We start from the raw sequence: 21,359 nt of genomic DNA on the forward strand, positions 1-21,359 counted from the left end.
GGTGAAATGTGGTTATGTAAAAGGGTAAAAAAAAAAGTGATACCTGAAATATTTCATCACCAGCCCGATGCGTGTGAGAGCAGCCCTGCAAGGGATTCAACATCGGGGCACCACAAGTTCTGACATAAATATTGAGGAAAAGCTACATATTTCTATGACCAACTGAATTTCTATCAGGGATGAAGCAGTGTTTAGACTGCTGCATGTTGTCTGTGATCGGCGTTTGTATTTCTTAACCTCTCTCGTGTTAAAAGTCACGGATGAAATTCCTGTCAGTCACCTATAAGGGTGTGGATGGATTAGGAGTTTGTTTGACTTCAATATTTCAGAAAGGAGACGAGAGCCTCTAGGAATGCTTGAACCCTAGGAATCCTTTGTTTGGTCTGAATGAGAGCGTCCAGAATGAGAAACACACCAAAAAAAAAAAGAAGAAGAAAGAAAGAAGAAAACTTGAGCAATGCCTGAAGCAACATTCCACTCAGGATGAACACTGAAGGTTTCTTTGAAATAGCTGCCAGGATAAAAAGCATCCTCTTCTCTCCACATCAAAGAACAATGGAAGTTATCGGGGAAAAAATGCCTTTCCTTTCATTATAACCTGTGAGAACAAGAGGCTGAGCAGGGCAGACTGGCACAGCCTCCTTCTTATCTAACTGAGGTTACAAGGGCCAGTTTGAATCTGTGCCAGCTCTGGCAGATGAAGAGCAAACAATAAGCTCGCTGCATTCACAGATCCCTGGAAATTGCTGACTGTTGCGGTTTGGAGTGGAAACTTCTCCCTCCAAAGCTGTAATATAAAGAATTTGCAGAACCATGTTAGGTAACAGGGACACCGGATATAACCGGCAGCTGGAGAACTTGGAAAAGAGACCAGTCGCATGTTAAACTGACCTTTTGACGATGTTACACCCAACCTGCCCTCTCTGCTCCTGAAAACATTTGTGTCCCATTCCCGCAGAGCAGCATGTGAAGGTGTCTTAAAATGTATTAATATTAATTTCAATATAAAACTCTCAGATGTTTTCCAGAGAGAAATTCTCATTTTCTCAACTAGCAAATCTAATAATGACATAACATGACAATAATAATAATGCATTAAAAGAATAGTTTTAACATTTTGGGAAATTAAATTTGAGTTTTATTCCATTGAACAATGACTTTCGGCTGATTTGAGGAATGTATCAAAAGCCAATTTGGATATATCGGAGCCCTTTGAAAAAACGTGATTTATAAGTCCAAAGTGTTGCAGCAAAAACCAGGAGGCAGTTAGCTTAGCTTACCATAAAGACTGGAAGCAGAGGGAAACAGCTAGCCTGGCTCTCTTTGGCAGCCTCATGGTCTGGAAAAAAATGAGGAAAATGACACCTGGCTTGGTCATACAAGGCACAACAAAATTCATCCAAGCAATCTCACAAAATACATGGTTCTGGAGGTTTGGAGGCTCACTGTAGCTGACGAGATAACTGCTAACATGCTAACATGCTAACACTAGTCCACTAACACAATAAGTTCTTTTTTATTTTTTCTGTAGTGGATCATTTACTCACTTTTTTTTATATTTTCTAAGGATTGCAGGCCTACGTTAATTCATTCTGTAAAGAGTTACTGAAAGGGGTAACGAGTTCTCCAAGCTAGCAAAAATGCAAACGGTCAGCTAGCTCAATCACTGACAGGACAATACGTTCAAGTATTAAAGACACATATTTGTATCTAACTAACTGTCTGGAAACAATTCCTCTTTTTGTGAGTAATTTCTCTTCTAATAGAGGAAAGTATAAAGAGAAGCTGCAACAACACAGCCTCCATTGACGACTCCCTCAAAGGACAGTGCTGTCAAAACGGCGTGCTGTTGGTCGTCGGTGCAAATGGCGCGTGTAAAGGTTCATCAAATTCACACACATTAGCTTCTTCACTGGAGGTGAATCCGCTGATCATGGCTGTTCCACTGAAATGAACTGATTTTTCAGCCAAATTTTAGTGCTGGTGTGACAAGGCTTGGGATTGTGTCTGGCTGTTTTTGCTAAGACATATACTGTGTAGCCTAGGCTAAATACCCATACAACCACAACCTTTTTTTTTTTTTTTTTACATGTCTGCTTATGTACACGTTAAACAATGGCACTACTGTACATCTTGTTAATTAGTGAGCCTTAAAGTTCTCAGTAGACGTATTTTTGAACTTTGGAGTCAGTCTACCTGTTTCCACCTGCTTCCAGTCTTTATGCTAAGCTAGCTAACACCTCCTGAGTAAAGCTCCTGAATGCAGAGACCTAAGAATGAAGAATTTCTCATCTGACTCTTGGAGCGAAATCAGCTTTATTAGAGCATTATCAAAATGTCAGACTGTTCCTCGAACAGTGATGCGAATTAAACATTTCACGGAATGAAGAAATTTCCATATTTGGAGAATTTTCTTTCATCTTGCTGTCAAGTCATCCATGTATAAAGCCGGATTTTCTATTTTATAAGCAACGTTATGCAACATGTAATTACCCATCCTGGAGATTATCCTATCACAGAGACAAAGCTTTGTTTAATACTACATTTATATGACACTTGATACTGTGCAACATCCTACTGAAATTAAATCACTTCTTTTAGTTCATGACGTGTCCCTACATTCTTGTGGATGACATTAAATGGGAAAGGTGGGAGGTAAAAGTCATTTTGTGATACTGTACATGTCAATGGTAACGGAAAACAGAGAAAAACAGACAAAATGTGGGATTCAAACTCTGTGTGGCATAAAGACTGGCAACAGGGAATGGAAAGGCAGAAATACCTCCCCACTGGTACTGCGGAGGTATTGGGTCTGTGACAAGCTTGTTTTGGCTGCTGTGTGAGAGCGGGTCATACGCTGTGCAACAGACGGGAATGTCTGTAAGGGCTGTGCAGACATGATTGCAAATCCAGTTCATTACATCATTTCTATAAATGACTTTCCTTTCTTTGTGGCTCATTCACTGGAAGGGGCCACTCACAAGTTGGTTTTCTGAATCTCTCACAGCTGATTCGACATTATTTCCAGGCAGCTTCACTCTGCTGTTTCACATGAAATGTGAATCATCCTGAAGCTTTTCAGGACAAAAGTGAGCACACATTGTTTGTTTCTTTGGATGCTTTGTTGCCAAGTATTCTTTTCTTGTGTAAAGACGCTGCTCCACGTACTTTGACCTTTAAGCACCTGACATCTTTCTGCTGCATCTCTCCTCTAGAAATTGCTGGGTTACAACAGCAGCCACGTAGTTATTGCAGCCTGCATTTCCCCCCTATTTCAAATCATTATCATCACACGCAAAAACTTTCGAGTGATCAACAGAAGGTCATGGCCTGATGTACAGCGTACTGCTCGGGGATGGTGTTTTCCAGCTGCACAGTACGTGTTACATTGCAGAACATGACAAAACAAGCCTGGCAACAATCTCCTCAGCGAGCGCCCGTCCTCAGACACTTTGTGGGACATCATGATTAGAGGGAAGAGAAAATCTTGAATGCGTTTTGCCATTTTGCAATTTATTTCATGTTTACTGCAGTGTTATTTTGGTTCTTCTCATGCACTGCAGTTTGCTGTGAAGTTACGAGGACACTTTGTTCTCTGTGTTTTGATTCACACCTTCCCTGCTGATTTCCTATAACAGTAACCACCAATCCTGTAACTAAAACTGTAAAACCACATTTGGGCTGATTCAGTGTGACAAGTCACGATGCATTTTACAAAGTCGGGGTAGTAGTTAGCTACTTAGCACACTAAAATTTAACAAACAAAACTTATGAAATATGAAATTTGATGCAATGTTCTTTAAGGATTTAAAATAAGATACACCTTGATCAGCTAATATTAACGTGCTTCCTTCTTGTTAATGCAGTAATTAGGATTTAATGATATAATCTACACTATATAATGATATAACACTGTAAATGAGTACTTTTACTCTTGTAACTCTGTTTAGCTTACAATACTTCTGTACTTTTGCTTGCATAAGATTTTCATTGCAAATTATTTTACACTGCCGTATTTTCTTAAAGACTGCATATTCCCACAGGTGTTTTCCACTTATTGTGGTTGATGACAGCTCTGCTCAGGCTGAAGGTGGGAACAGCTACTGTATGCTGGGAATTACATGAAGTGCCCGAACTCAACGCACGCTACCAATAAGAACATAAAAGTCTAAATCGTCCTGCTTTAACATGAAGAGTGAGAGAGATGTCTATCAAGCATGGCCTGTGCACACCCACACAGTCTTGAAAAGAGGTCTAATGAGGCAAAACAAGTGTGTGGGTGTGCCTGTGTGTTGGGCCTTTAGGCCAAAGATGAGTGCTGCCACCACTACTTACAAAGTACACTCAGTTGCCAGTTTTTTAGGTACACCAGCTAAAACAATTGCCCTGCAATAAATCCTACCTTCATAAAAAAAAAAAAAAGACAATCAATATACTGCTGACATGTTAATTCAGCTGTAATAATATAACAGAGTATTTTTAGATTTTGGTTTCATTACTGGGATGTGAGTACCTATGTACATCCAGGTGCATATTTTAGTTGTGATATCACCAGCAGTGGAGGAAGTATCTATATCAGTTAGTTAAATAAAAGTACCACACTGGAGGAAAAAGGAAGTATTATTAGTAAAAGGTACATAAAACATCAAATGCAAAGTACTCATTGTGAGATTATTTCACTGCATATAGCCCACTTTTTTTGTACTTGACATGAATTATGATATATTATTATAACAATTCACTCATTATAATTTTGTAATGTATACCGTATGTAATAATCATAGTACTTTTACTTTGGTACTTTAAATATATTTCGATGATAATACGTTTGTACTTTTTAATTGCATGTGTATTGCTTACAAGGAGTACACTGTGGTATTACTGCTTTTACTTAGGTAAAACTACTTGGCTACATGACTACTGACTACTTTCCTCCACTGTTTCTATGTAAAACTCCAAAGTATCTGTAGTTGTCAGTGGAATGGAAGTATTAAGTATACTAAATGGAGACAGAACAATGCCTACAAGTACCTCAAAATGATATCGAAGTGCAGTTCTGGAGTAAATGTACTGTCACCACTCTGCTGTATGTAAAAATGTGTGTCTCAGTGTGAGGAGATCCAACAGCGCCACCCAGTGGACATAGTCGCACTAGCGCTTCACCTGTATCCCAAACATTGATTAACGCTTGAAAACAATTAACACGAATCAAGACGCAGAAAAGTTGGACAACTTCAGCCTCGTCTGCTGTTGTAAGAGATGTTTTATTTTAATTATGGAGTTTTTAACGACATGAATCAGCTCTGCGCGTGAAACTCGGCTGTGCGTGTGTCTCTTCTTCTCGCGTCGACGTAAACCTCGACAGAAGCAGGAAGTCCGGGGATTTTTGAGACAGAAAACTTGAATGGACAGTGGAAACGACAACTTGTAACGACATATAATGAAGAGCCGCGTTAGTTAACGCTAACAAATAATTTATCAACGTAGTTTGTTTGATTATTACTGCTTTACTAACTTATCGTAGTCTTCGTTCTTACCCGGAAACACCTGGATTTGCACTTTGCGGGTGAGAGGGATGGATGTTCCTCATCTCACCGAAGATGAAATGGCAGAGATTAAAAAAGACGTGAGTACGATAATTCAGTCAGAAATCTTACTTCCATATAAGTAGTCATTCAGTTAAGGTGATGTATGTGGAAAATACAGCCGTATTTGTTGCTCTGTTGACTCTTTGTGCCTTATGTGGCGTTAAAGGCCTGTTAAAGGAGGAAACTCCCCGCCACACCTTCGCCGTGCCCACCTCCGCACAGTGGGACCTGAGAGTAACACCATGTTGAACACAGGCTGGAGACTGAGTGCAGTCTTTATGTAAATTTAGACAGTATTTGCTCTGTTTGCCTTCACTGCCAGGTGCTAAAATCTGACCAGGGAATGCAAGTGATGTCAGACCACCTGTGCTTGAATTTGTGAACATTACCAACTGTAGTCTTTGCTTTAGAGAAAACTTTCAGATCCTCGTCCATCCCATCCCTCCTGACGGCTCGTTTTGTTCTCTTTTACCCTTTCTGCGCCGCTGCTGTGGATTTCCAGGTGCTGACCAGGCTGCGGCACTACCTCTGCGACAAGATCAGAGCCGAACGCCACCTGGACTACCTGCGCTCTCGCAGGATCCTGACACGGGACGACGCGGAGGAAATCAGCTGCAGGACCACGCAGACCAAGAGGACGGCCATGCTGTTGGACATACTGGCCGAGAACCCCCGGGGCCTGGATGCCTTGACCGACTCCATAAGGGAGATGCGCTCCCAAAACTTCATCATCACCAAAATCACAGATGAGGTGCAGAAGGCCAAAAACGAGAAGCTGGAGTCTCTCAGAGGTGAGTGGGCCGAGTCACTATCTGCTCATTTCAAATCTACGTTGTGTTCAACTCTCCCCCTTTTCCCTCTCCGTCTGTTGCTCCACAGCAGCAGCTTCCAGTTCCTCATCTGACAGCAACCTCAGCAGCCCGAGCACAACCAGCGACCTCCCCACCAGCTTTTCACACAACTCCACCCTGCTCTTCCACCCGGATGGAGAGCAGAGCCCCTCCACCTCAGACGTAGCAGCCTCACTCAACCTGCCGTCGTTACAGAGGGGAGGAGACTCACCCTCTGGGGCTGTTGCTAGCATCAGCGTAGCCTCCTCCACGACCTCCTCCAGCCTCCCGAAGCCCGGAGACCCGGGAGCTCCTCCGCTGCCGGATGAGGTGATGGTTGAATCCCCCACCAACATAGATGCCGGAGCGTCGGGCTGCAGCAGCAGCGGCGGGGACCCAAACTTCCAGCCGCTCCGGTCACGCTCGCTCACTCCAACGTCCCACAGGAGCATCTTTTAATTTGACATCTCAATAAGACGGTTCTCACTTCTTAAAGGGACACGCCGACTGAATCCTCGACCACTCAGCTCGCACTCTTTCTGGTGTCGCCTTTGATCAGGCAGTTAGTGACAAAGTGCTATACAGGGGATGTACTACTATTATACCAATCAGCTTCTTATGTAAGAGAAGGGGGGCAGTTTTTCAGTGGGGCGTTGTTTGAAAGTTTGTAGTACTGGTGCAGATCCAAAAGGAGGTCAAAATAATACTTTAGTTTTAAGAATATATACATGTGTTTCTACCAAACCCCTGTTCTTATGAAAGAAGCCACATGTCTTCAAATTAAATGTTTAAATAGAAGCAGGTGTACAAGAAATTGGGCTCAGTATAAAGTAGGTAAATCATGATTTAAATCCAAAACTGTCTGATCAGTGAATAAGTACAGAACTAGCACTGGATGCCAGCTTTCGGTCGGTAATACTTTCCTTTACTCATGCTTCAAACTCATTTTGGGGGCACTGAGGTTTGACACCCTTGTCATGAGCTATGAAAATCTGACTCATCCACTCCTACCTACTCCTCTTCTGTTAGCAAAGGTGTGATTCCCTGATAAACTGTGTGGTGTGCAAACAGCAGCCACAGTTCAGGTGCAGTGAGAAGTTTTTATACACTGGAATGACTACTTGAGCTTTTGTGTGTGCGTGCGTGTGTGTGTAAGTCTGATCTCAGAAGACGCTGCCTTCGACCAGAGCGACGTAGCTCCAAACGATGACGATTTCCGGTTCATTCTGTGCAGCATTAAGCCAACAAGAAGTTGTTTTTTTTACCTTGTTTTGTCACTACACAAGTCTTGAATCACAAAGGATATTGTGAAAAACTGCTTATTACTGTTCATGTACAATCCTATGTTGCATAGTAAAGGTATTCAATATGAACTCAACTCGTGTTTTCTTTCTTTCATTGATGACTTTGTGTTTAAAAACAATGTCTCTTATTATAAGGCAGTGAGGACATACAGTATCATGAAGGTCCCATCGAGAAATCCAGGTGTTTTTGGAGCATGCCACCTCTTTCCCGGTCTGTTGTTGCTCCTGTCCAAACTTGTGTGAACCATGTAGTTGCATCAAATTCAGAATAAGCAGATATTTACAAAAATCAATGAGGTTTATGAGGTAAAACATTGAATATGTTACGCTTACACACAGCATCCCAACTTTCTTGGAATCAGTGTTATAGCATGAATTCATGAAGTCACGTGCCTACAGACAGCATCAGTCTGTGTGCGTGCGGAGCTTCTGTTACTGGAGAGCTCTATTTTTGTTTTGGAAAAACTGGAAAAGCTTAAAATGACGCAGAGCGGTGATAGTCATTGTGGTGAAGGCTGGTGTGGTGACTGCATCCTCAACAGACAGCAGAGAGTGTTGGACGAGTCGCTCTGAGGCTCGCCGGTGCCCAGCAGGTAATTCATTTAACATTATTATTATTATTATTATTATTATTATTATATATATGTTGACTTTTGCTTCAGAATGTAACTTTTTTATGCTTTTGCTCTTTATAACACAAACATGCTGATATATTCTAGCCAGAAGCTGTAAAGATAAAACCAGACTACAATAATATCTGCAATGTAAGAGCCTTTAGCTTCCATTCATTTCTGTTTGCTGTAGTGATTTCCCTACAAAGATTTTAAAATTTAATAGTATAAGTTAACTCATTTGGGACATCAGTAGTTGAAGCTTGTATTCGCTGTTTGTTCTGTGCCCGCTGTTCCAGGAAGGTCTGCTACAGTAAGTCTTTGATGAGCTAAAAATGGATAAATGATGCTGCAACACTTTTTTTGGGTGTTTTTTTGAGCATAATAGCTAATTTTAGCATGCACTCTCACAGACTAGCATTTTAAAGAGTGCTAAGAGTGATGGTGGAGCACACGCAGGATAACCAGTTTGATAAACATCAGAATGACTGGAATGGTTGAACCTTCACCTTGAAAACATTTCTTCAGCCTTTAACCGTATGAGAAGAAACACAAAGCGTCCTCTCAAAAATACTAAAACACTCCTCTGTGTTTCAGTACGATGGAGGACTGCGAGCAGCTGTTGGTTGCGAGGTCGGACGAGAGGAGGCTCAACGGCCACTGCAGGTGGAGCGCCCACAGCCTGGAGTCGAAGGTGGTGGAGGACTTCAGACGGAGGCTCAAGTACTTCTTCATGAACCCCTGTGAGAAATACAGAGCCAGGGGTCGCAAACCATGGAAACTGATGTTACAGATATTAAAAATTGCAATCATCACAGTCCAGGTACTTCCCAGAATTCTTTGGTTTGTGTTGGCTGGATGTTTCTTTGTCTCATATATGTTTGTTTGTTTTTTTCCCAGTTGGTCTCTTTTGGCCTGAGTAATGAAATGATGGTCACCTTCAAAGAGGAAAATCTGATGACATTCAAACACCTGTTTCTAAAAGGATACAAGGACCAACGGCTGGGAAGCTACGCTCTGTACACAAAGGCAGATGTGTATGATCACATCTACTACATTATCAACAGGGTGAGTTTAGATTTATCACTCTTATATCACGGGGGGGGGGGTTTAAAAAGATGTGTTTCACTCCTCTTTGTTTCTCTTTCAGTTCATCAACCTCCAAAACCTGACAGTGGGTAACCTTGCATACGAGATGGTTGATGGAAAGCACACTCCTCTGTCTGTGTGTCAGGAGTTTTACAGAAACGGCAGCATCGACCCTGGAAATGAGACCTTTGACATTGACCCGCACATTTACAAAGGTAAAATGCTGATTTCAAACATATTCATGCATAGCTGTGGCTCCGAAGCCCGACAGCTGCCTCGGCTTGTATCCGGATTGTTTGTGCAAGATGTATTTATGGAAGCTGATTCATGGCACGAATGGAAAATAACCATAATGTGGATTTACTTGTGACTCCATGAAAAGAGGAACCTTATGCTGCAAAGAGTCGGAATGAATGCTGAATTATTCCTCCGCTGAACAATCCACTGTCTACTCTAATGAACGCGCTGCCTTCGTTTCCTCCTCACAGAATGTATTTCCATATATCCCACGCGGTCGTTCGACAACAGCAGTTTGCCGACACACGTGAACTTCAGCTTAGATTTCAAAAGGTGACTAAACTGAAAATACTGGTTTCATGCCAGACGGTAAGAGTGCTTCCTGCTAATGTGTGTTTGTGTGCTCAGGCTGCTATCAGTGAGCATCTACCTTACTCTGAAAACCATCAATCTGCAGACTGTGCGCCACCACGAGCTGCCAGACTGTTATGACTTCCATATAATGGTTGGTGACACCTTGTGAGAAACGCCACACCCTCATGAATAATCTGTCTGTTAACTTGCAGATCACTCATTCTGTCTCTGTTTGCATTCAGATCGTGTTCGACAACCGTGCACACAGCGGGAAGATAAAGGTCGACGTTGAAAATGATGTCAGGATTAACGAATGCAGAGACTGGAACGTGGAAGGCACTTGTAAGTTTAACCCCAAAGTCAGTCTCATCTCAAACGGTGACATGATTGTGATCCAGCCAAAGATGAAAACACTCATACTGGTTATTGCTTCAGAGGCCAGCAGGGGGTACAGTCACATTGTAACCTGTAAAAGCATCAACTTACCTGAACGTGTGTGGCTCTGCTCTCCAGCTGATAAGAACGATTACCTCCTCCTGATGTTCGACTCGTTGGTCATCCTCGCCTGCTTCTCCTCCCTCATCCTCTGTACGCGATCTGTCATCAACGGCATCCAGCTGCAGTTTGTAAGTTCTGAGGGACACATAAATGGACGGCTGCCGTCACCACTGATGAATGTAAAGGATTGTGGTACATTCAGCAGCTATTGCAGTGAGGCCACTGGGTCATTCAATCAGTAATAAATGAATGATTTAATCGGCACGTAACACATAAATTGCAAGCCAGCGTCAGAGGCAGGACTGCAGGTATGGGACACATTTGTATGTTTTTTTATGGGAATGTGGGGAGTTTACATCATCCAATTAGAGCCCACAATTTTATACTGATCAGAGGATACGAGAGTCATCATATCATGTAGCGCATGTTTGAAATGAGTCCTGGTTTGTTGTGTTTTTGTTTATTTGATGCATTTTACAATACCTGAGTGTCTCTCATGCAGGAGTTCAACATATTCTTCCATGCCTACTACAATAAGATTGTGTCTTGGTCGGACCGCATGGAGTTTGTGAATGGCTGGTACATCCTCATCATTGTGAGCGACACGCTGACCATCGCTGGGTCAGCGCTCAAAATTGGAATTCAAACAAAGGTTTGTTTTGCTTCACTGTTGGGCTGAGAGTCAAGGGAAACCTGGAATCTTTGCAGCATGATGTATGAAAGTGAACCTGTACTTTCCTTCCTCTCGCAGTACCTGACAAACTATGACGTCTGCAGTATCTTGCTGGGAACAGCCACGATGCTCGTCTGGGTGGGCGTGATTCGTTACCTTGGTTTCTTCAGGAAGTACAACGTAAGAACTGCCACGGCTCTGCTTTTTGTTCTCCTGCATAATGCATCAGCTGAAGCTGCAAACAGATATCCTGAAAACCTGTATTCCTTTCTAGATATTAATCTTAACCTTAAGGGCGGCATTCCCAAATGTGATCCGGTTCTGCTGCTGTGCGGCCATGATCTACCTGGGGTACTGTTTCTGTGGCTGGATCGTCCTTGGGCCTTACCATGACAAAGTATGATCTATTTCTAGTGTCAGTGTGGCCTAGTTAATCCCCAAAGCATGAAGCAGCTGTGTTTCTTTAACAGCGAAATATCAAAACTTCTTTATCAAAACGTTTTCTCCAGTTCCGAACGCTCGACAAAGTGACAGAGTGCCTCTTCTCTCTCATCAACGGGGACGACATGTACGCCACCTTCCTGAAGATGAGAGACAAGAGCTACATGGTGTGGCTTTTCAGCAGACTTTACCTCTACTCCTTCATCTCCCTCTTCATCTACATGGTGCTCAGCCTCTTCATCGCTCTCATTACTGACACCTACGAGACCATCAAGGTCAGTCTGAGTCACCAGCATTGCACAAGCAGGAATATTCTTAGATCTTGCTGTAGATAGACGGTTTTCAGGTCATTGTGTTTATTTATCCTTAAGCGTCCTGATTGAGTCGTTCTTTTCCAGCATCACCAGCAAGACAAGGTGCCAGTGTCCCAGCTTGAGGCCTTCATAGCAGAGTGCAGGGACCAGCCTGATTCTGGAAGGTACCAGACCGATGAGGAGCCGGCTTCCTGCTGCCTCTCTCCGTGCTGCTGCTTGGGATGAAGTGAGAAGATGTGGCCTTTTACCTTTGGCCGTTGTGGACAAAGAGCTGGCATATCATGAGGCCACAGAGAGTCCTGACTGTCTGCACCGAGCGTTTGATTATACCGACACGTGACGAGAATGTGATGCTGCGTGCTGAAAACTGCTGATGTAAAATGCCGAACTTTCTCACTTGAAGTCTGCTCAGAGGACCAGTTGGTTAAATGGTCACCAGTGTAACGGCCTGATGGTGATATTTTCAGTATGAATGTGCACTGACAAGCCAGTTCATCCTCAATTCAGTGAGTCGTTTTAAAGTGGCGGAGAGAAAAAATTCTCAGAGATTACCTGAAGAGGAATTTCCTCTACTGTGTATACTTAATAAAGAATTAAAAAGTGAATGTAGATTTAAGTATTTAAAAAAAAAAAAATTAACTTACCCTGAATGTACTATTTAATGAAAAAGCCGCTTACTTACAGTGAAGTTTATTGTAATTGCTTGCTCTTCATTGTCTCTAGTATCCTACTGTGCTGTGCATATTTTCTGTATGTAATATGAATGTCTCAATGGTTATTTCTTGTGCGTTTCTGTTCATTTTTTGCACATCTGCTCTATGTATGCAGTCTGAAAAGTCTCTACAAAGTATGTATGGGACATTTATCTACACTGCAAATAACTGGGGTGAGATGTTGCAGCTCCGCAGGTGACACTTACCTTTGCTGCCACTGGGGCGCCACTGCAGTGCTTTATGACACCTGACAGCGGTTCTCATTTGCATAATCCCCGGTGTGCATGTCCAATGCAGGGCTCGGATACTGGTTGCTTAACAACGCTGCCTCCAATAACGATAACGTTTGGTTTAAAGCTGACGGAGGAATAGACTTTAAAAAAACACAATCAGCAGCAGCCTACTTCACTGTCAGGACAGCTCCGAGAGGCGGCGTTCAGAAGTAGGTGAGGGTTTTGCTTGTTTTTGCTGCCGACGAGGTGACGACTGAACCCGGCACGACAGTCGCTGGTGTTATCGATGAAGGAGCATTTTGTGAATTGTGCCAACATCATCGGACTGGGCATTTATTGGACTGAGTTGACCCATTTCACGTCGGACCCGTGAGTATGTTTATTTTAGCTTAAAGCTGCGGTGCAAGTTAGCAAACGGTGCGAATTAGCGTCACAAACGTAAAGATAGCAGTTCATAAATTGCGTGTTTGTGAATTCCGACGTACGTTAACGTCTTAGCTAACATAAAATTAATTTCACGAATCGGGAATATGACAGTTGCCCATCTGAAGGGTCCTAGACAACTGTTTAACGAGCAAGTTGGTAAATTGTTTCACTAAATATAAACCATAACATTACCGTTAAAACATTGCTTTGGACCAACGAGGGTTTAGCAAACTCGTAGCTAACGTTAGCCAACATTGCTAACGTTCCCTTGTAACGTACGTTACGTCAATCTTAACAAAACTAACCGTAACTCTTAATGTACGAACACATCACTAACAGCATGTAACGTTAAGGTAAACCCATTAAATTAAACCGAAGTATACGTGACTTCATCTCCGCCTCAGTCTGCGTAACTTTCGATAAAGTTGTGTGTGTTTTCTGGTTTGATAGATAAGAACATAGGAGAGACTTTGCTGGGAAACACAGTGACATGATAGAGAGAAAAACAGACACTTGACTGGTAGATACGTCCTCACCAACATGGTGCTCTCAAGCTTTTGTCGTTACATTGCTGGACATGGCAGCTTTTGTTCGTCAACATAACGTGTTTGACAGCCCCAGAACACAAGCTGGAACATTAACACACTGTAAACTTGGGGGAGTGGCAGATGGAGCTGTCTGGTTCGGCTTGTTTTTTCTGTGCACGGCAGGATAATATGGTCCTGCAGGCACGAAAGTAAAAAAATACACATGCACTCTCAGATTCTCTAAAGCGTTTCTCTCATCTTTATCTGAACAAATCTTTTGGCTTCAAGCTGAGATCATCTTACTACCCTGCGATGTAGTTGCCAGAGACCAATAGGAGGGCCGTGTTAAAACCCAATCTAACCCCTGCTGCTGCTGCACATGGCACAGTTAATCCTGGGTGGGTGAAGCAGCGGTGCAGATTATCCGTTGCTGGTCTGTCTCATGGCTTGATGCTCCATTGCAGGGCTCTGTTCCAGTGGGGGCCTCTGATCCACCGTCTGACTGCTAATCCACCACCCGGGTTGATAACTCATGACCTCTCATCCTCGTGTCCTGATGCGCCGGTGATATGGGAGAGTGGTGGACCACTGTGCCAATAGGAACATCTATGGGTAAATTTCTGTGCTAATGGGGGGTGGAGTTTGTGTAATATTTCAAGAATAGAAAGGCTCATCAGCTTTACTTTTTTTTTTTTTGGGATCTGCTGGAAGTGACCCATATTTTTGTTCTCATTTTAGAGCAGCAACCCAATTCAAGCCTCACAGTATGAGAAAGTACAGTAGATGTAATGGACCTGCATTTGTCCCTCTCTTTGTTCTCCGCTTTTAGGAAACTATGAGATCTCCAGCATATCGCAAGTGACAATGTCCCCTTCGAGACAGAACAACCTCGTGTCAATGTATTCCTCTTTGCCACTGTCCAGGAGCTCCTACAGTGTGATAAGTGCCTTTTGCACAGATGATAATATTCCTCAGTGCATTTCGTATATAAATCAGGTATGGAAATATCCCCTTGCCCTTGCTAAATACTCATTATTGCAACCTATTTGCATTGGACGTTTTTAATACCCGTGGAGATCATTCACTACAACTGTGACGTGAGCCCCCTTTCTTTCACAGGAGCTTGCCTCACTGGGCCTCTCCTCCACATGTATCGAGGCCAGCTCACCAGGGGCAGCCAGCCTGAAGACGGTGCCAGCTCTGAATGCCATGTATGAAGTGCTCCAGATTCACCGACGCAACATGTGCACTTTAGAGGAGCTTGAGCAAGAACAGCTGAGGAAATCCAGCTCCTTGGACCACATGCAGATGAACAATTCCAGACTCAAGGCACGTATGACAGACATACAGAGCACACAGAAACTGTGTGTATGGTGCAGGGGTACATCCCTGACCTCTAGGGGGCAGAAAAGAAACATGCTACACTGTGTACAGTAAATTTCTTCTCTTTCAATTCATAAAAAAACAAATATAACTACAGTAGTGTAGAAACTAAACAAGGACAAACTTTATGCAGTATTGTGCCCAGGAGATGCACAACGTTCTATCATTTTGAAGAACATGACAGGGATGTTCACTCAGCAAGCAGAGTGCTAATCTAAATGCATCTTCTGTCTGAACCTACCAGTGAAGAAGTCAAGGTTATCTGTGTCAAGTGGGATGCAGAGAGAGCTTCAGTTTACGAAACATTTTCAGCTTCTTAATGAAAAATTTCAAATGACAAATAAAAAGTCATAAACACACATGTGTGGATATAGTTAATGTGTTTTACATCTGTAAAGCCTGCCATAGCACATTTCAAATTTTAGGATGGGATGCTCCTCAGGAATCCCCTCATGTAGCTTTAACCCTGAGCTGATAGCTTGTGCCAAACATTGCCGCCTCACTGTGCTCATAAGAAGAGTTGTGTGTATTTCCTTCCAGGATCAATTGGAACTGTCTATAAGAGAGAAATCAGGTCTACACGAGATCGAGAGGCAGCTACATCTCAAAATTAAGACTCTGCAGAGCTGCTTGAAAACAGAAAAAGATGAGGTATCATTTTCCTTCATCTTAAAACGAGTGACACTCATGTTTTTGGTTTTACAAAATGTGCAAGTATATACAGTATGCATGAGCCTGCGGAAGTCATGATTCAGTGGTCCTGGACAGGTTCAGAAGCTCCAGAGTATCATTGCCAGCCGTGCGTCTCAGTACAGTCATGATGCCAAGAGAAAAGAGAGAGAAGCTGCAAAGCTCAAGGAACGCTTCAGCCAGCTGCTGGTTGACAGAAAGGATAAGAAACTAGGTAAATATGCTTCTTTAGTGAAAATATAGAGACATGGCTCTTTATTCTGAGAATTTCAGAGCAAGATCATTAAATTTTGGCCTCCTATTTTTCCCCAAACCAGCCATTGATGTACTGAATTGCTTGGGACGATCAGATGGAAGAAGGAGCCACTGGAAGACTGCAAAAGTGACCGCCAGGTATCGCTAGAGCCATCTCATCACACGTTGACCATATTCATAGAATGTGCGATCATCAATCACAATTGCTCTCTGCAGCCATGAGGGTGAGATGTACAAGTCCTTGCTCAGTGACTACGAGGCGAGTCAGAGGTCCTTGATGCTGGAGAACGCCGAGCTTAAGAAAGTCCTGCAGCAGATGAAGAAGGAGATGATACACATCCTGAGTCCACGTCAGCCCTCTACCAGAGGAGGAATTGCTGATGACAGTCAGGAGCAGGTATTTCTATATTCTCATGGTTCTGAAAAAGGAACTTGGTAAATGGGTTTGAGATGTTTTGTTTTAGCTCAGACTTACTAACTTTACCTGTCAGCATGTTGAAAAGAGATGCTGTCATGTTGAAGTCACCTGGTTTGTGCTGTTTTGCTCAGGCTGATTCGGATGGAGAGGAGAAGACGAGTGAGTCTAACAGGGAAACTCTGGACCAATCCTGTGAACATGCCAGAGAGCAGCTCACCAACAGCATCCGCCAGCAGTGGAGGAAACTGAGGAACCACATGGAAAAGTTGGACAGCCAAGGTACATGCAGCACTGTCGCATACCCTAAAATACTACAAGAGTAACTGAAGTGCTGGTGGCGCTTGTTTGAATGTTTTGATCTATAATTTTATTTTGGCAGGCAGATTAATATGAGGTTATCAAAAAGCTCTGTTCTTGAAAAGTGTGTGGCTGTTCCCTCGAGCATTAACAGACATAGAGTACTGCACGTGTGAAGGAAACTGTTGCTGTATTTGTTTGCCAAGCCTCGCAAGTGCAGAATCAGCTGGAGTCCAATAAGGAGGTGATCACGAGGGAGACCCACGAGGATGAGATGGAGCGGATGAGGCGTGAAGTGCAGCAGTGCAAAGAGTTCATTCACGCACAACAGCAGCTCCTCCAGGTCAGTTTCTGCTTGTTTAGGCGAGTTGAGATGGTCAGAAGGTCTGTGCAGGTTAAACATTTGCTCTGCAGAGTTTTATACCAATATGAGAGGCTGCTTATCACGAAATGGAAATGAATGCATGAAATTGCAGTTCACATAAATGAGACTGTTGTAAATTATTGAATGTCATGTGGAAATTCCAAAGAGTAATTTAGTCTAAAATGATAAGTGTGCGTTTGTCTGTTTCTGCCTACACAGCAACAACTCAACACATCATTTGATGATGAGACCGCAGCTCTTCTTAATGACTGCTACACACTGGAGGAGAAGGAGCGCCTCAAAGAGGAATGGAGGCTCTTTGAGGAACAGAAGAGGAACTTTGAGAGGGAGAGAAAGAACTTCACAGAAGCTGCTATTCGCCTGGGGCGAGAGGTGCTCGAGTCTGCTGATGTAGAACCACATTGTCATTCAGATATGTTGTGGGTGTTGTAACTGCATTGCATTCCTTTTGACTCTTTTTGTGTTCGACAGAAAAAGGCCTTTCAGGAGGACCGCGCTTCTTGGCTGAAGAATCAATTTTTGAACATGACTCCCTTTACTGACCGAAGGAGATGCTCCTCGTCTGATGGTCAGAGTGCCTTATCAATCAGTAAGTCTGGAATTAAAACAAAACAAAAAAAAAAGCCTCTAAACCGTAATTACCAGTCGGGCAGAAATTATGACATCAACAACATCTTATCAGTATGATTTGGGTGTGACTAATATTGCTCAAACTTTAAGAGAATAGACTCATTTAATCAACTGCAGATGATTAAGGACTGCTCTAGTTATGATGTCCAAAACAAGCTTAACAACATGGAATCGGAGAACTGGAATTTTCTATTAATGCAGTATGTAAATTGCAGTGACATGAGGGGGAAAAAACATTTTCATTGAGTGTCATTTGAATTTCCCCTGCATTTCAGGAAGCGAGCCAGAGATGAGGATATCTTCCACAAACGCTCAGCTTGCCAAGTCCTCAACCTACGCGACGTTCTCCACTCCTAAACCCACACAAAGTGCTACCATGCCATCCACAACTGAACTTTACCGGACACTGCGCCTCATACCAGACAGCAGGTATTATTCAGTTACATTTGTATGATGTAATTTTATTGGGAATGTTTCAAGACAGTGGAGGAATGCAGTACAAATGTACCGTGTGTTTGTTAGTGCCATGTTATACCTACTAATCCTTTTTATCTTTCTTTTTTTTTTTTCATTTCAGTTCCTCCAGACATTCAAATCGAGGATGCTGGCAAGAGTCCAGCGCCATTGTTGATGGAGATCCACGATTCAAGTCAAAAAACAGGCTTCGGTGTGGGGACTTGAGTATCTTCTCTTTGGGTGAAGATGAGAACAGCCTCACTTGATAAACTCCCAGTGCCTTTTTTTGTGTGTAGAATTGTGCAGTGGACTTTAGCAGCAATTCATGGCTGAATCCCATCACTACATGCACTGTCATGTTGCTTTGTTATGGACATGCACAGATCATTCACCAAAGCTGAGCGGACAAGAAGCACTTTAGAGGTTTTGCTATTGTTCATTTATTTTCTTTACAAACAAATCAACACTGGCAAATCAGGTAAAGGGTATTTATCAAGTAGCAATGTGAATGTATTGGAGCTCAAATCTTTTTTGTTATTATTATTGTGAATTATATTGAAAGCTTAAGTTTTAGTTTAACATTTTTAGTGCTTACATATTGTAGAAGCATATATTGATATTAGATTGACAATCTGCTCTGCTGGTGTAACAGCACAATAAAGATATTTTTAATGAAAAAGTTTTTTTTCCTGTGTAATTTGGCGCCCACTAGTGTCTTTAAAGGGGAATTGCAAATTGTGACAAATGTGAACAACCGGAATCCGGATGTGATCATCTTTGCTTTTGTCTCAGCATCTAGCCCAGGATCCCACCCACGGCTCGGCTTTTTATTTGTCACAGAAAACACATCGAGAATGTCGGGTTCCTCTAATCTTTCAGCCATGAAAAAAGTCGTACAGCAGCTCCGCTTCGAGGCGAGCATAAACAGAGTGAAGGTAATTGTGGGTTTATTGTATTTCTGACAAAAAAGTGGGAGTTTAGCTCAACCGTTACGCCGACCCGCTAACGACGCTAGCTGCTGCCAGAGGCTAGCAGCGTTAGCCGCTAGTCCACAGGCACAGCAGGGCGTTTCTTGAACCGAAGGGGAAGTATTAAAGAAGTCTAATACGATGTTGAGATTAATCGATCAACATTTGTCAAAGTCGTGATAATATCGAGATCTTTGGCTCGTTGTAGCAAGCGGCTTTCTGCTAACTAAAGATAGTTAAACTCGAGTTATATCCTAACTTATCTAAAAGTAAATGTGTGCCTACTAGAAGTCAAATGCGTTATGTTAGCAATACAGATAATGCATCTATTGCTAAAATTTTTGTAAAATAAACTTATAAAGCAAACTAACAAGACAACTTTGAGAACCTGTTGATTGACTCATTTATTGATTTAAACAGTATTGATAGTAGTAGAGCGTCCACATAATGGAGTTCAGCAGTACTTTCTGGAGTATAATGTGTTTGAAAGTACAAGCAAAACATACCATATATTCAATTTCTTTGTAAATGAAGATGGACAGTTTGTAAAGCATTCTAGTGATTTAGTACCAGGGTAAAATTAGGAGACTCACAAGCAAAAGCTTATAAAAAGAAGTCAAAATAGATGCCGCATAGGCCAAAATAAAAAAACACCTGACTGTACAATTTCCATTATGCACACAGGGTTGTTTTACTCAGACTTTGAAAAGTTCCCTCCAGAGCCACAGGAGGCATTATACAACCTGTCTAAGATGACCCAGTGCCATGCTTTACATTTATGTTCCTCTTTTGTCTGCAGGTCTCCCAGGCGGCGGCAGACCTTCAGCAGTTTTGCATGCAGAACGCCTTGCAGGACCCTCTGCTCACCGGTGTGTCCTCCAGCACCAACCCCTTCAGGCCACAGAAAGTCTGCTCCTTCTTGTGAAACCACTGTATTCATTGGTCAGTCTGCCAACCTGTCAACACGTGCGGGCACACATACATGCTGTACATTCAGTACATTTTTTCGGTGACGTGAAACTCATTTAATTTAATTAAACCCTTTTACTTTGAAAGGTGTTCGATAAATCAGTAGACTGTGGTCAGCCAATTGTTCACTTTGGGTAAAAACAATTAAAAACATACATAGAAACCTCTCACACCATCATAATTTATTTCTTTGCTATTTGCAGCATGATGAGTTTATTCAAAAAACAGACGAAACAGACTCTTCAGTTAGCTGCTCACTTAGGAATCTACGTCTGTAAGGAAGGCCACAAACTAGACTGCCATTGATGGAGTAATAGAATTAAATTAATTTGTAGTACAGGTGGGTTTTTACACATTTGCGGCATTTTGATATTTGCTCCTTTATTATGCTGTTGAGAAATCACAGTGCATCTTCATTTGTACATATACAGTTGAATTACAAAAAGCCGTTTAGCCATGTCATCAAAGAGAAAGCTGAAACCTATAAAATCCCTTTAGGAAAACAACCCCACATCCATTCATTCAGCTCAAATCCTCAGCCTAATCTATTTTCTCTTTGTGTGTCTGCTCGTATTTTCTTGTTTTGCAGGCCTTCATTTTGATGCTACAGGGAAAAGTTGACCTCAACACTGCTCCTCATGCCAAGCCATTATACTGCCACGGGATCTCTTGAGTGTAGAACACATTGGAATCATGTCAGGAAGATGACCATCTATTTTCAGCCACAGTAGAAGAAAGGAGACAGGTTTATTTTTCATGGCACAGTATGATTTTCGAGTAAATTATTGTGCCTTTTCTATTGTTCTATTTTAGTCATCACTGTTATGGAGTTTTTTGTATTTAATGAATAAAAAAAACATTCTTTACTACTCTGATGTTTTATTGATATTTATTTTCTGTGCTTTTGGCTTCTCGACAAAGTATTTGACAACATTACATGACAGACATAATTGCTTGTGACACCAGTGAAAACCAGCTGACAGAGTTCTGTTGGATGTATTTTAATGTATTTTAGAGAGAATAAGAAGCAGCCGATGTTTAGATCGTGAAATAGAAGAAATGCGACATTG

General features: G+C 42.3%; 4 protein-coding genes across 7 annotated transcripts; all 4 read left to right on the forward strand.

Moving 5' to 3' along the window:
* Positions 1–5,181: 5,181 nt before the first annotated feature.
* bcl10 (BCL10 immune signaling adaptor) lies at positions 5,182–7,794 on the forward strand. Of its 2 annotated transcripts, none has more exons than XM_070974537.1 (3): positions 5,182–5,626; positions 6,091–6,379; positions 6,471–6,942. In XM_070974537.1, exons 1-3 carry the CDS (start codon positions 5,576–5,578, stop codon positions 6,875–6,877), a joined length of 747 nt encoding a protein of 248 aa, XP_070830638.1. In that variant the 5' UTR covers positions 5,182–5,575; the 3' UTR covers positions 6,878–6,942. The 2 variants fall into 2 exon arrangements, with proteins under 2 accessions (XP_070830638.1, XP_070830637.1); XM_070974536.1 differs by having other exon boundaries at positions 5,184–5,626; positions 6,468–7,794.
* Positions 7,795–8,224: 430 nt separating this feature from the next.
* mcoln3a (mucolipin TRP cation channel 3a) lies at positions 8,225–12,716 on the forward strand. Of its 2 annotated transcripts, XM_070974220.1 has the most exons (13): positions 8,225–8,315; positions 8,931–9,156; positions 9,234–9,401; positions 9,484–9,637; positions 9,911–9,992; positions 10,068–10,164; positions 10,256–10,355; positions 10,527–10,639; positions 11,014–11,163; positions 11,263–11,364; positions 11,459–11,581; positions 11,694–11,900; positions 12,024–12,716. In XM_070974220.1, exons 2-13 carry the CDS (start codon positions 8,935–8,937, stop codon positions 12,162–12,164), a joined length of 1,659 nt encoding a protein of 552 aa, XP_070830321.1. In that variant the 5' UTR covers positions 8,225–8,315; positions 8,931–8,934; the 3' UTR covers positions 12,165–12,716. The 2 variants fall into 2 exon arrangements, with proteins under 2 accessions (XP_070830321.1, XP_070830322.1); XM_070974221.1 differs by lacking the exon at positions 8,225–8,315 and having other exon boundaries at positions 8,893–9,156.
* A 330-nt stretch (positions 12,717–13,046) lies between these two features.
* ssx2ipa (synovial sarcoma, X breakpoint 2 interacting protein a) lies at positions 13,047–19,026 on the forward strand. 2 transcript variants are annotated; one of them, XM_070973490.1, is made up of 14 exons: positions 13,047–13,098; positions 14,303–14,450; positions 14,668–14,834; positions 14,958–15,167; positions 15,762–15,872; positions 15,990–16,125; positions 16,229–16,304; positions 16,383–16,563; positions 16,716–16,863; positions 17,088–17,224; positions 17,465–17,638; positions 17,738–17,855; positions 18,172–18,325; positions 18,474–19,026. In XM_070973490.1, exons 2-14 carry the CDS (start codon positions 14,408–14,410, stop codon positions 18,616–18,618), a joined length of 1,800 nt encoding a protein of 599 aa, XP_070829591.1. In that variant the 5' UTR covers positions 13,047–13,098; positions 14,303–14,407; the 3' UTR covers positions 18,619–19,026. The 2 variants fall into 2 exon arrangements, with proteins under 2 accessions (XP_070829591.1, XP_070829590.1); XM_070973489.1 differs by having other exon boundaries at positions 13,055–13,254.
* A 98-nt stretch (positions 19,027–19,124) lies between these two features.
* Positions 19,125–21,157, forward strand: LOC139338470 (guanine nucleotide-binding protein G(I)/G(S)/G(O) subunit gamma-5-like). Its single transcript, XM_070973491.1, has 3 exons — positions 19,125–19,287; positions 20,120–20,262; positions 20,879–21,157. Exons 1-2 carry the CDS (start codon positions 19,207–19,209, stop codon positions 20,243–20,245), a joined length of 207 nt encoding a protein of 68 aa, XP_070829592.1. The 5' UTR covers positions 19,125–19,206; the 3' UTR covers positions 20,246–20,262; positions 20,879–21,157.
* The last annotated feature ends 202 nt before the right edge of the window (positions 21,158–21,359 follow it).

Source organism: Chaetodon trifascialis, chromosome 11 (genome assembly GCF_039877785.1).
Source record: "Chaetodon trifascialis isolate fChaTrf1 chromosome 11, fChaTrf1.hap1, whole genome shotgun sequence".
In the NCBI taxonomy this organism is placed as follows: domain Eukaryota; kingdom Metazoa; phylum Chordata; class Actinopteri; order Chaetodontiformes; family Chaetodontidae; genus Chaetodon; species Chaetodon trifascialis.

What these genes read in the sequence shown, in the direction of transcription:
- bcl10 (XM_070974536.1), top strand. Translation starts at nt 5,576, where the DNA reads ATGGATGTTCCTCATCTCACCGAAGATGAAATGGCAGAGATTAAAAAA. An exon ending in TGGCAGAGATTAAAAAAGAC is followed by an intron (nt 5,627 to 6,090) that starts GTGAGTACGATA and finishes GTGGATTTCCAG; the next exon opens with GTGCTGACCAGGCTGCGGCA. An exon ending in GAAGCTGGAGTCTCTCAGAG is followed by an intron (nt 6,380 to 6,467) that starts GTGAGTGGGCCG and finishes GTTGCTCCACAG; the next exon opens with CAGCAGCTTCCAGTTCCTCA.
- mcoln3a (XM_070974220.1), top strand. Translation starts at nt 8,935, where the DNA reads ATGGAGGACTGCGAGCAGCTGTTGGTTGCGAGGTCGGACGAGAGGAGG. An exon ending in CTGGAACGTGGAAGGCACTT is followed by an intron (nt 10,356 to 10,526) that starts GTAAGTTTAACC and finishes TCTGCTCTCCAG; the next exon opens with CTGATAAGAACGATTACCTC. An exon ending in ACACCTACGAGACCATCAAG is followed by an intron (nt 11,901 to 12,023) that starts GTCAGTCTGAGT and finishes GTTCTTTTCCAG; the next exon opens with CATCACCAGCAAGACAAGGT.
- ssx2ipa (XM_070973490.1), top strand. Translation starts at nt 14,408, where the DNA reads ATGGGAGAGTGGTGGACCACTGTGCCAATAGGAACATCTATGG. An exon ending in ACTGCAAAAGTGACCGCCAG is followed by an intron (nt 16,305 to 16,382) that starts GTATCGCTAGAG and finishes TGCTCTCTGCAG; the next exon opens with CCATGAGGGTGAGATGTACA. An exon ending in TCAGAGTGCCTTATCAATCA is followed by an intron (nt 17,856 to 18,171) that starts GTAAGTCTGGAA and finishes CCTGCATTTCAG; the next exon opens with GAAGCGAGCCAGAGATGAGG.
- LOC139338470 (XM_070973491.1), top strand. Translation starts at nt 19,207, where the DNA reads ATGTCGGGTTCCTCTAATCTTTCAGCCATGAAAAAAGTCGTACAGCAG. An exon ending in CGAGCATAAACAGAGTGAAG is followed by an intron (nt 19,288 to 20,119) that starts GTAATTGTGGGT and finishes TTTTGTCTGCAG; the next exon opens with GTCTCCCAGGCGGCGGCAGA.